This window comes from Aythya ferina, assembly GCF_964211825.1.
Source record: "Aythya ferina genome assembly, chromosome: 1".
Classification (NCBI taxonomy): Eukaryota; Metazoa; Chordata; class Aves; order Anseriformes; family Anatidae; genus Aythya; species Aythya ferina.
This window is the reverse complement of record NC_140296.1, coordinates 172,348,410-172,361,599: the sequence shown is the minus strand read 5'-3', so window position 1 is coordinate 172,361,599 and position 13,190 is coordinate 172,348,410. Positions and strand designations below refer to the sequence as shown.

At 38.2% G+C, this 13,190-nt stretch overlaps 1 protein-coding gene across 10 annotated transcripts in view; it reads right to left on the bottom strand.

Moving 5' to 3' along the window:
- Nucleotides 1-219: 219 nt before the first annotated feature.
- The window catches only part of TAFA2 (TAFA chemokine like family member 2), a 194,950-nt gene continuing 181,979 nt past the window's right edge, over nucleotides 220-13,190 (bottom strand). For 8 of the 10 annotated variants that reach the window (XM_084492880.1, XM_084492882.1, XM_084492881.1 and 5 more), the window contains 2 exons: nucleotides 12,352-12,592; nucleotides 220-2,390 (listed from right to left, as the gene is read on the bottom strand). Coding sequence is in view for 2 of the 10 variants with exons in the window: in XM_084492885.1 (XP_084349011.1) it covers nucleotides 12,581-12,592 (12 nt within the window). In the remaining 8 variants the exon portion in view is untranslated. The remainder of the gene's footprint in view (nucleotides 2,391-12,351; nucleotides 12,593-13,190) is intronic. The other 2 variants (XM_084492878.1, XM_084492876.1) reach the window with 1 other exon arrangement.

Genomic DNA, 13,190 nt, shown 5'->3' with positions numbered 1-13,190 from the left:
ATATTGTCCGAAAACAACAATATGCTCACTTGAATTCCCCATGATAATGCTAAAACAGTTGCATTTGATCAATTTCTTTTGGAGAAGGACCTTTCAAAGTGGTGGGAGATATTCCCCGCCCTACTGAAGAAATACAAAATTAATTAACCCTTGAGATTCCTACTCCCTGAACAAAGTTATTTGTTACATGGGCAAACAGAATAGATCTTCAAAGCGAACATCCATGTAGGTTACTCTATTTTATATCACAATTTTATTTACTTGTCATGAATATTCACAACAGTAATCTACTGCAGATAATCTATTCAGTATATTTGAAAATCCATTTATTTTCACTTATTGATATGCATTTGTTACACTTGTATATAATACAGTATTTTCAATGTTGGTTTAAGAACAAAGAACCAAATAAAACAAATTTTGAGAAGCATGATGCAGATTTTTGACCAAAGACAGGCCATATCCAGATTTTACAAAATAGCACATTTATACTTGGTACCGTCTCAATCTTTTTAAGATGCTACCTTCTGTCCTGCACCTGCTAGCACAAATCCATACAATATTAATCCATCCTAACATACTGAGATACCTAGTTGTTGCTACAGTTTATCCCAATTAAAACTTAATCAGAAAAGAATATCTTTATCTGACAACATTTCTGATTATTTTTCAGCAGAATGATAGAATATACTTCTCAATTTTATTCTGAACAATCATTTATTTTATTTAACTCTCCTGTGCAGTAATACAACAGAGGTAATGAAATGGTTTGGGAACAGCAGGGGATACTGTGAGAGGCAGAGCACTCCAGGGTGTTCATCCATCATGGAACTTAATATAAAACTACCTAGCCATGTCAATGGCTTGTAATGATAAAATTGTTTCTCTCTTCTTCTGAGAGTCTGGTAATCACACAGGACTTTTAAATAAGCTTGACGCCATATATATATTTTGACTACCACTAAGTGTGTGTGGTTTTTATTTAATGCACCAAAGCATACAGTCAGAACTCCCTTACTCTGTAAGCCAGCATGCTTATGTAGTGTCACTAAAAGAAATTGCCAAATTTCAGTTCTATCAATATTACAGATGGTACAATATACATTAAATGGAGTATAAAATTATACATTCTGTAATAACTTAGAAAAAAAGCTCATAGATGTTTAAGGCCTTTAAATATTGAGGATTTTTTAAAATGTAACAGCACATCACAAAGTTCAAAAAAAATGCTACTGAAATAGAAAATTAAAGAAAAAGCAAATGTGAATTTGGCATGGATCAGGTATGAATTGAATGACAGTAAACAAGCAAAATACTGATGAACTGTGAATCTGGGGGGGCACTAGGACTTTTTTCCTTTATACCAAAGAGAGTGAGCAGACATCTACTTAAGCATCCAACAGTACTTAGTTTCAAGCAAGAGATTTTATTTTTTAACAAAAAGAGAAAAATTCTGAATGATTACCATCTAATTTCATAATTGCAAACCTCATTTATAACCCTGCCTACCTTTAGAAAAAGGGATGAAATACTGTCTTTGACTGCTTACCATGAATTTCAATGAATTAAAGGTTAGGAAAGTAAAGTACAGGAACACTCATCTCCTTCAAACTAAATTAAAATGTATATCTTAACGGTATAAAATGCCTTATAATGGAAGTGGTAATTGAGTTTTGACCACTACTTTTTTAACTGCCAAAGAGCTGCAGTAGTTGGTTAGCCTTAGGGAAACATGTCAACCTGACTATACATTATAATATGACTGGTGTATTCAGATAACTATTACTTGTCAACAATAATTATTAACAATGGATATATATTTTCATTCCTATAACAAAAGCAACTTCAAGATGTTGAAATATGTACCCTTCAGAGCTCCAAGATTAGAATACAAATAAAAACGTCTAAAACTGCTCCATGCCAGAGGACAAATTCTGCAACGGAAATTAATTAAAGCAGTGTGCAGTCCCACCAGCAATCTGAATGGTGGACCAGGTGGACCATTTTAAACAGAAGGAACCAATACATTTTGGAGGTTGGTTTCTTCAGGATGAAAAGTCACCAGTCTGGAATGGAGAATCCAAATGATTGCTGCTTTTCTGCACATTTTGAATATCACCTCTTGAGGTTACAGCTGCAAATTCCTCAGCAAGTGCAATTTTGCAAGTGAATACAGTTCAATCCATTGAAATCTTTGTGACAAAGAAGTTCAAAATAACTTTCCTGTAGTTTTGATCTCAAGGCTGTTGCTGATTGCAAACCAGGTTCTCATTGAAACAATTGATTCTGAAGGATACACCCCAGCAGTATAAAATTTCACTTCAGCGATTGCCTGGAGGAATTAATGTTATCAGCCTTGAGACTTGATTTGTCTTTAGCTATCGGGTTACCTGTAAAGACAAAAAAAAAAAAAAAAAAAAAAAAAAAAAAAAAAAAATCAGAAGATCAAAATGTACATAGAGAATCTACTTCTGAAGTACTGGAAACTGAGACTGAAAAATAAGATCTCTATCCAGCAAAGGACTTTCAATTGTTTTTAAATAAGTGAAAAATTCCCAATTATATTAGACAGGGATGCTCCCCAAGTTAAAATGTGTGTTTAAGTGCTTTGTTGGAGTTGGACCTGACAAGGAGAAACCAAAATGTGACCATACATAAAAATATAATTGAAAATAAAATCTGAAGGTCCCAAATCATCAACCCACAAATGTTAAAAGCATTGGTTTTAAGGAAACTTTCCATATCTTGTGCATCTTTTTCAGGGTTAGAACTGCATAGTAACAAAAATGCTTTTAAAATGTTAGCCATTCGGTATAACAGTGACTGATATTGGAGATGTATTCTTCCATTCCTTGCATGCTACTTGACAATGCAGTGTTCTGTTAACTGCTAAATATATTTTAACAAGCAATAACCACTTAGTGGTGAAACAGAACAAAAATCATGCATACATAAACAAAAGATAGATAAATCTTGATATATGCAAGGTAGAAAATAGCTATCAAGGATTTCACTTAGAGTGGTTTCACCCAGCCTAGCATGAAACAAGAGTGGAACAGAAGGATCACAGAAAAAGAGAGGAAAGCAAAGCATTTCACAGTAATTGGACTTTTCCTGTTAGGATTTTAAACACTGGGAAAAGAAGAAAGAAAGAAAGAAAGAAAGAAAGAAAGAAAGAAAGAAAGAAAGAAAGAAAGAAAGAAAGAAAGAAAGAAAGAAAGAAAGAAAGAAAGAAAGAAAGAAAGAAAGAAAGAAAGAAAGAAAGAAAGAAAGAAAGAAAGAAAGAAAGAAAGAAAGAAAGAAAGAAAGAAAGAAAGAAAGAAAGAAAAAGAAAAAGAAAGGAAATATATTAAAAATCCATCATATAAAAGAAACATAACATTGAGGAATATTTCTGCTGTGTCAGTGGGTACAATTAATGATCACGTAGCATTTTAATATCTAGTAGTGTCAGGGGGCAACATTCCAACTTGTGATGAACAACCCAATAGAATCGGTCACAATAACACTTTAGGACATCAAAGGGCATATGCTCTTCATTTTGATCTCAGAGAGAAGGGTCATGCTCCTTAATGATGAAACATTCTTTTGCCCTCAGCAAAACTGTTTGCATACAGCTCTCATCAGCTCTGCAGAGAACATGGAGCAGAATATTAAATGGATTGTTTAAGGAGTTCATTACTTCAGTTTGCCTTCACTATATTTTTGCTTAGGAACTGCATTTAGGGAGGCCATAATAAAATTGTGCTATGTGGGTTTTATGATACAGGAGTTAGTTTATTTCATTGCTCTTCTTTTTGTTCTTACTGTTGGAAACTGCCTCATGTGATCCTTTCTATAGTGGAAGATTGCCTGAATAAATAATAAAGAATTAATTTAAAAGTCAAGCAACATATTTCTATGCTCTGTAACAAAGCTCAAAAGGCTGACACATCATCTTATTGTGTTTTTGTTGTTGTTGTTGTTGGTTGGTTGGTTAGTTGGGGGTTTTTGTTTGTTTGCTTGCTTGCTTGCTTTGGTAGTTGTTTTGTGCTTTGCTTTGTTTTGTTTGGGGTTTTGCCTGTGTGTGTTACTGGAATTCTACTCATGGGTTAGGATCAGCAGGAAGGTTAGGATCGGCGGGAAGGTTAGGACTGGCGGGGAGGCCAACAAGGCTAGCGTCCTGGTCAGGTCTGTTATAGACCGCTGAACCAGGATGAGGAGACAGATGAGGAGTTCTACAGGCAGCTGACAGAAGTTGCGAAATCATCGGCGCTTGTTCTCATGGGGAACTTCAACTTCCCTGACATATCCTGGAAGCACAACACAGCCCAGAGAAAGCAGTCTAGGAGGTTTCTGGAGAGCGTGGAAGATAGCTTCCTGGCGCAGCTGGTTAGTGAGCCTACCAGGGGTGGTGCCCCGCTAGACCTTCTCTTCACAAACAGAGAAGGACTGGTGGGAGATGTGGTGGTTGGGATCTGTCTTGGGCAGAGTGACCACGAAATTGTGGAGTTCTCTATTCTTGGCAAGGCCAGGAAGGGGACCAGTAAAACCGCTGTATTGGACTTCTGGAGGGCTGACTCTGTGCTGCTCAGGACACTGGTTGATAGAGTCACTTGGGAGGCAGTTCTGAAGGGCAGAGGAGTCCAGGAAGGCTGGGCACTCTTCAAGAGGGAAATCTTAATGGCGCAGGAGCGGTCTGTCCCCACGTGCCCAAAGACGAGCCGTCGGGGAAGAAGACCAGCCTGGCTCAACAGAGAGTTGCAGCTTGAGCTTAGTAGAAAAAAGAGGGTTTATAATCTTTGAAAAAAAGGGCGGGCCACTGAGGAGAACTACAAGGATGTTGCGAGGCTGTGCAGGGACAAAATTAGAAAGGCCAAAGCTCATCTGGAGCTCAATCTGGCTACTGCTGTTAAAGATAACAAAAAATCTTTTTACAAATACATCAACGCAAAACGAAGGACTAAGGAGAATCTCCATCCTTTACTGGATGCGGAAGGAAACCTTTTTACAAAAGATGAGGAAAAGGCGGAGGTGCTTAATGCCTTCTTTGCCTAAGTCTTTAGTGGCAATACCGGTTGTTCTCTGGATACTCAGTACCCTGAGCTGGCAGAAGGGGATGGGGAGCAGAATGTGGCCCTCACTATCCACGAAGAAATGGTTGGCGACCTGGTACGGCGCTTGGATGTGCACAAGTCGATGGGGCCGGATGGGATCCACCCAAGGGTACTGAGAGAAGTGGCAGAGGAGCTGGCCAAGCCACTATCCATCATTTATCAGCAGTCCTGGCTATCGGGGGAGGTCCCAGCAGACTGGCTGCTAGCAAACGTGACGCCCATCTACAAGAAGGGCCAGAGGGCAGACCCGGGGAACAATAGGCCTATCAGTTTGACCTCAGTGCCAGGGAAGCTCATGGAGCAGATCCTCTTGAGAGTCACCACGCAGCACTTGCAAGGCAAGCACGTGATCAGGCCCAGTCAGCATGGGTTTATGAAAGGCAGGTCCTGCTTGACGAACCTGATCTCCTTCTATGACAAAGTGACGTGCTTGGTGGATGAGGGAAAGGCTGTGGATGTGGTCTACCTTGACTTCAGCAAGGCTTTTGACACTGTCTCCCACAGCATTCTCCTCAAGAAACTGGCTGCTCTTGGCTTGGACTGGCGCACGCTTCGTTGGCTTAGAAATTGGCTGGATAGCCGGGCCCAAAGAGTCGTGGTGAATGGGGTCAAATCCAGTTGGAGGCCGGTTACTAGTGACGTTCCCCAGGGCTCGGTGCTGGGGCCAGTCCTCTTTAATATCTTCATCGATGATCTGGATGAGGGCATTGAGTGCACGCTCAGTAAGTTTGCAGATGACAGCAAGTTAGGTGCGTGTGTCGATCTGCTCGAGGGTAGGAAGGTTCTGCAGGAGGATCTGGACAGGCTGCACCGATGGGCTGAGGTCAACTGCATGAAGTTCAACAAGGCCAAGTGCCGGGTCCTGCACCTAGGGCGCAATAACCCCGAGCAGAGCTACAGGCTGGGAGATGAGTGGTTAGAGAGCTGCCAGGCAGAGAAGGACCTGGGAGTGATGGTTGATAGTCAGCTGAATATGAGCCAGCAGTGTGCTCAGGTGGCCAAGAAGGCCAACAGCATCCTGGCTTGCATAAGAAGCAGTGTGACCAGCAGGGCTACGGAAGTGATTATCCCCCTGTACTCGGCTCTGGTTAGGCCGCACCTTGAGTACTGTGTTCAGTTTTGGGCCCCTCGCTACAAGAAGGACATCGAGGTGCTCAAACAAGTCCAGAGAAGGGCAACGAAGCTGGTGAGGGGCCTGGAGAACAAGTCCTACGAGGAGCGGCTGAGGGAGCTGGGCTTGTTCAGCCTGAAGAAAAGGAGGCTCAGGGGTGACCTTATTGCTCTCTACAGATACCTTAAAGGAGGCTCTAGTGACGTGGGGGTTGGTCTGTTCTCCCACGTGCCTGGTGACAGGACAAGGGGGAATGGGCTTAAGTTGAGCCAGGGGAGTTTTAGGTTGGATGTTAGGAATAACTTCTTTACCGAAAGGGTTGTTAGACATTGGAACAGGCTGCCCAGGGAAGTGGTGGAATCACCATCCCTGGAAGTCTTTAAAAGATGTTTAGATGTAGAGCTTAGGGATATGGTTTAGTGGGGACTGTTAGCGTTAGGTCAGAGGTTGGACTTGATGATCTTGAGGTCTCTTCCAACCTAGAAATTCTGTGATTCTGTGACTGGATCCAGGTGTCACTGAGATATGTAATGTAAAATATGGAGTTTGATCCTATCTGCAGGTCGAATTTTATTAGCTTTGCTTGATATACAGATATAGGTATATAAAAAACTTTGGTAAATCGGCTGATGCAAAGCACACTGAAGACAGATAAAATGATGTGAGACTCCCAGAAAGGCCATATAGATGCAGGATCAAAGCACGTTTGATCCTGTAGAAACCTGTACTTTCTACACCACATTTCTATACCACATGTTTCTAGACCAGAAACTAAGCAGAACCAGAAGAAGGTTTCCCCAAAGGCATAACTGGACAGGCACAGTCACAGCAACTCAGTCAAATTATCTGTTCTGCCTACATGCATGCAGATAAAAAAATAACAAATAAATATTTGTTATTGAAAAGAGAGGATAACAGTTCTCTTTTGAGACCAAGTTGCTCATGAACCAGCAATGTGCACTGGTAGCAAAGAAGGCTAAAGGTAATCCAAGCTGTATTAAGCAAGGTCAAGGGAGGTGCTCTTTCTCCTTTTTTCAGCACTGTTGAGGCCACACTTGGAGGGCTGTGTCCAGTTCAGGGCCCCCAAGCAGAGAATCATGCACATATAGGACAGAGTCCAATGTAGGGCCATCAAGATGATCAAGGGACAAAAGCACCAGTCCTTTGAGAGGCTGGGAGACTTGGGCCTATTCAGCTTGGAGAAGAGGAAGGTCAGGGGGCAATCTTGTATATATATATATATAAAAATACCTAATGGGAGGGCGAAAAGGGAGGGTGAAGAGAGCCAGGATCTTTTCTGTGGTGCTCCATGCCAGGACAAAAACTGAAACACAGGAGGTTCCCTTTGAACATGAGAAAACATTTCACTCTGAAGGTGACTGAGCACAGGAGCAGGCTGTCCACCAAGGCTGTGGAGACATTTAATAGCTGCCTGAACATTGTCCTGGACAGCCTGCTCTAGGTGCCCCTGCTTGAATATAGGGTTGGACCAGATCCCAACCTCAACCATTATTATTTCTATAACGTCCAGCTCTACCAATGTATGCACTAAGGTATGGGTAGCTAGCAGAAAGTAATTTCAGACATACATGACTGCTCAGTCACATGTCTGTTTGAAAGTCTAAATGTGTCCTCTTCAGTCACTGAAGACAGAGTGAAACACATTAAAATCATAATCTGCAGGCCTATCTGCTCCCTGCATTTAGCTCTACAATGGTGTTGTGAAAATATATACAAGCAACAAACAACAATATATACAAGCAACAAACACTACTGCATAGGATAAACAGCTGAAATAAAGAAAAAAAAATCTGATAACCATTCAAGTCTCTGGTTTACATAAGGTGTCTAACACTATACAAAGGTCATCTTGTTTATACAAACATCATAGGAAGTCAAGCTGTGTATTCCTAGATTTTACAATTACATAATTGGAGTTTTTAACTTAACACCTTAACAGAATTTTTATTATTCCACTTGCCCTCCTTTTTCTTTTTTTTTTTTCTTCCTTAATGTACAGTTCATACATTGCTACTCTGAGTAACACACATAGTGGTCCGCATTGGCCTCTATGTAGTACGGTAATACCTGTAATAAGCAAGTACATATCAGCCATTGCCATTAATGGAACTTATACATCCATACACATTAAGGAGAGAATAGACCTCTCTGATGTTAAGGAAAATTTCATAGTGAAGAAGGGAAATTTTAGCTAATATCTAGTGATGTTATTCCCAGAAATGCTTAATTTTGGACAAAGTAAAAGCTGTTTGGTTTGAGTATCTGGGAAGCAAGGTATTGTGCCAAAGGTCTTTAAAATGAAAGAGGGACTGAGAGTGGTATGTCTGATCTCTAAAATCCTAAGAGAACTGTAATATAGTGAATGGGTGCAAATCAAGTCTAATCACTTTTTCAGTTAATAATTAGTATGTATGAATATTAGCTTTGCTGCTGCTTAACAGCACAAATAAAAAAATAGTAAAAAAAAAATAATAAAAAAAAATACTTATACCTTTAAGCATCCTAGATATTGATTTTAATTAATTTGTTCATTCTTGGAACATAATTACTCCCTTTATGCTAATATTTTTTCCACACTGTTGTTATATCACAAATGTAATGCATTAGACTCTCTTCACTTTCTTGTGCTAAATGTACAATTAAAATATAATTACTTTGCAGTTGCAGGCTTTTAATTTAAATTAGTGAGTGGCCACTGTAAACGGGCTGTAATTGTATGTGAACTCACTTGTTTCATTTTAAAACAAAAATATATAAAATAAACATAGCAGATTTTTTTCATATTTCTTCTTGTCAATAAATGTTCCAAACAGATTCAGTCTTTCAGTAAAACATATTTGTCAGTGTAACCCAGAATGGACCAGAGATGAAGTGATCTCAGAGGCAGCACGTTAGAAAAACTAACAGCTCAAGAGATCTTCTGGACAGCCTCCATTCTAATCAAGATTATAGGATGTAAAGAATGACTGAGTGAATGTTTTTGAAATAGAAAAGTACTTTTCCTAACTGTCATACCCCCAGGCATCAAAGTTACAGGGTCACAATTAGGCATAGCACAAATCATTTATTTCTTATAGAAATAAATCTATCATAAAATATTTTCTAACTATGGAATAGCACTCACATGCAAATGAGGCATGAAATTAATTATTAATTGTTTAATAATTATTAGAAGAAGGGAAGATATGTTAAAGTCAGTGTATGATGGAATATTTCATAACATACTTTTTTACATTACTAATTTTTTGACTGTCAGCTCTATCAACTTTTCTTATATGTTTACCACAGACTATACACAAAGTCTACATGTATATTAAAACAAACTCATGAGTTTGTAAGTTCAGTGCTTAAAAGTTAGGAACTTGACATCTATGGGTGCTTTTGCAACCCTAATATGATTGAGCAGTATAATGGACTGACCCTCTGTTCTGGATTTTAGCCAAAGGACATAAACAAATGTAAGAGACAGGAAGAACTTAATATAGTTTTATTGGGGGGGGGGGGAGGGTTTGTATGTTTGTTTGTTTGTTTCCTTTTTAATCAGAATTGTTCCATCAACTTTATAGCATAGGATTATGTGTATGGTCATATCCTGTGTGTTGTCTGAGTATACTCAGGAATTATCAAGCTATCTTCTTCTTCTTTTTCAGATACGTAAGACAGAGAAACAAAATCACATATTTTTAACAATGACCAGCTCACACTGTGCTATGTGTAATTTCATGAGGCAAAGAAAAGCCATCTTGGCACCCATAGCATTCTTCTGCAAAATTTTAAAAGATCATGGAAAACAAAAATGCTGGGGATATTTCTTAAAAAATAAAAAGGATCTCACAAATATATTTAATGGACAACATGAGACAAGCTAAATATGGGGAATGTCACAAGAACCCCTTAAATAATTTTTTTAAACACATTATGAGAATGCCTAGCTATGGATTGTCCTCCAAGACACGTCTTGGAGATTAGACAGAGATCATGTACCAAGAAAGCCCTTATTTTTATGCAGTTCACTTCGATGTCCTTTGTGCCCTTATTTTTATATTCTTCCTCACAATGAACATCAAGAAGCACCCGAAAAATCAGTAAAACAGAGCCAAAAAAAAAAAATTATTTAGCAAATATTTCCTAAAACAGAATAGACTTTAAGAGCGTTATATCAGTCATATTTTTCCATGACAGAAACAACTTGTTTTGGTACTGAAAGCTTAATATCAATATTAAAATGCCCAGAAGTGCCCATATAACCAGAAACAAGTATCTGTCAATGGATTTTTTTCTTCTTATGCCCTCTGAAAATGAAAGTCCAGGATGGAAATTAATATTTTGAACAGATGGAAGCCTACTAATTCCTGTGACTTCAAAATCCATACAGTGTGTTTGTCATGCACTGTTATTCATATGTGGCTTATGAAGGCAAGTGACAATTTGCTTTGCAACTTGCGCGTGTTTATTTCCTGAGACAGATCAGCATTCTAGACTTGGAAAGTGCTAGCTTGTACCTGTGATACTCAAAAGTACTTAGCAAATGTACAGGATCACAAAAGAACAGGCTCACAATTTCCTCACAGCATGAAAATCCTGTAATTTATTTTCTAATTAATGGTGAAGCTGGACAAAAAGAGATGTAAAAGATATTTTTGCAATAGGGCAAAAATATGCAATTAATAGTAGATAGGTGTGGATCTAGAATGTAGAATCTAGGATCTGGATGTCTATGATAGTTTCTGGAGGCACAAGAAACCATTTCAAAAGTCTGACAATAGTTAAAGTGGTTCAACCATATTTCAGGGGTATGTTTGATAAAGTAACTGCAGCAGAGAACTGAGCATTGTGAAACAGGTCATTCTTTCAATATCACAGACCATTATTTTGCTTGGGTTAGTGAGAAGAGGCAAAAATTAAGTGATTTCTGAGCAGTTTTGAAAAAATATGTAATGACAACTATATGAATTCATTTACCTTCAGTGAGGGTTAAGTATTCATAGACATTTTTTCAAGTCTTCAAATGTTTTATTCCTGCCCCATAATACTTCAGCCATACCTATCTTTTGATATCAAGACTCAAAAGCATTAATTGTTTCTCTCAAGTTTATTTTAGGCACTGCAGTATGAAAAGCATGTCTAAACATATTTGAAAGCCTGTAACAGAACACTTTAGAATTCTAGATCCTCAGGTATGTCTTTTGGCAAACAAATCTAGCTCATTTTATTAATTAAATAGGGCATTTCCCAGTAGAGTTAAATGGCCCCGAAGTTTTTAATGGTTTTGATAAGTACCAGACTCTAAAGTTCTTAATTCTTTCTTGCTTTTATTACACTGTGACTAATCAGAATTGCATTTGTGATAATTCTCATGCTTAGGACTGTCCATTAGAAAGAAACAAAATATTGAAAACTCATTGCACACCATGCTATTTGAAGAATAATTCTGTATTTAGTGATACAGATATTCCATTTCCACTACTCTTAATGATTTCAGCAGGAAATTTTGGGGGTTAAAAAATGTGAACCTAGACAATCACTGTTAAAAATTTAAAAGGGCTTTCATATGTAAATTGAGTTTTCCATCTGCTCCATGTATACTAAGCATGTGCCAAGCGATCTTACAGCTAGGTCTGGAAAAATAGGTAGAAGTAAAGTGGTTTAGAGCATGGCATACATTTCTGAAAACAACCAAGTTCTTCATATTAAGCATGGTTTTAAGATTAAACAGACATCATCTACTGTATCATGGGGATATAGTAGAAATCCCCTTTCCCATCTTTTTCTAAATTGCAAGTAATCCGATATGAAATACTGAACTTTCAACTATGAAGCACCACCGAGCTGAATGTACCAAGTACTTCCTTTTTAAGCACTGTTCTCTTTTCATGCTTTCCTATGAGAGTGAGAAACACACGTTCATCAATTTGAAAGGAGAGGGAGTGAAGAAAGATGTTTAAAGGCTCCCAAAAGCATCTGACTGATGCACTGGAGCTGCTTAACAGCACAACCACCCTCCTGGAGTTCTGCCCAGATAAACAATGATTCCTGGGCATCTGTAGCAAACTCAGTAACTACAATGAAGAGTAAGGTACAACAATTCCTGTTAATACTGTGTAAACCTGTATTTGTACACACCTGCTGCTCTGTGAGTAATAAACCAGGGCTGGAACACATTTTCTGGAGTGGTTTGACTCTTTATTCCTCAACGAACGTTCTGGCCCTTCCTTAGAATCCGACCAAGACTAGTGCAACTAGTGCTCCAACGTGGAGCCAGAATATTTTGTGTGTGTGGAAAAATCAAAAATTGTCATCAGGCACAGCAGAAACCTCCTTTCTCTACTTCTCCATTCGGACTTGAAGAGTTTTACACGTTTGCCTAAGAAACAAACACATGTCAAGTACTACACTATTATGGAATTAGTTATAGAACACAAAATTGGGATAGATGGAATTTTCTTTAACTTATAAGTAAAAGTGCAGAAAGACAGGAAAAAACATTTCATAACCAGAGTAAATTCACTTAGCATGGTCACAAAAAATACCCCAAACAATAACAATAATCTCAAAGGAAAAGTTTTAAACATACTCAAACTCAAACTCACTGATCTGTCACCAAAATCAAATAGAAGCGGACAGGTAGCATTGGTTCTCACTTTTGCAAGCATATCAGCAATTCTTAACTATTATAAAACAGTAATTGAAAAGATATTTGAAAATAAATCCATGAATAGACCTGTGACACAGAAAAGAGGCATGAGGTCAGAATGTGTTTTCTTTCAAATGAAAGATTTGAGTGTGTTCTTTCTATATATATAATAACAAAGCAAACAACAACAAAAAAAGTGTAAAGTTTGAAAAATTTGATCATTCTGAGGACAACTCTACTTATAGTCATTTCTATGGTTATTAAGCTACAGGAAAGGAACAGATGACATTTCACATTTCAAAACACGCTATTCAATTCAGGCAGCTAC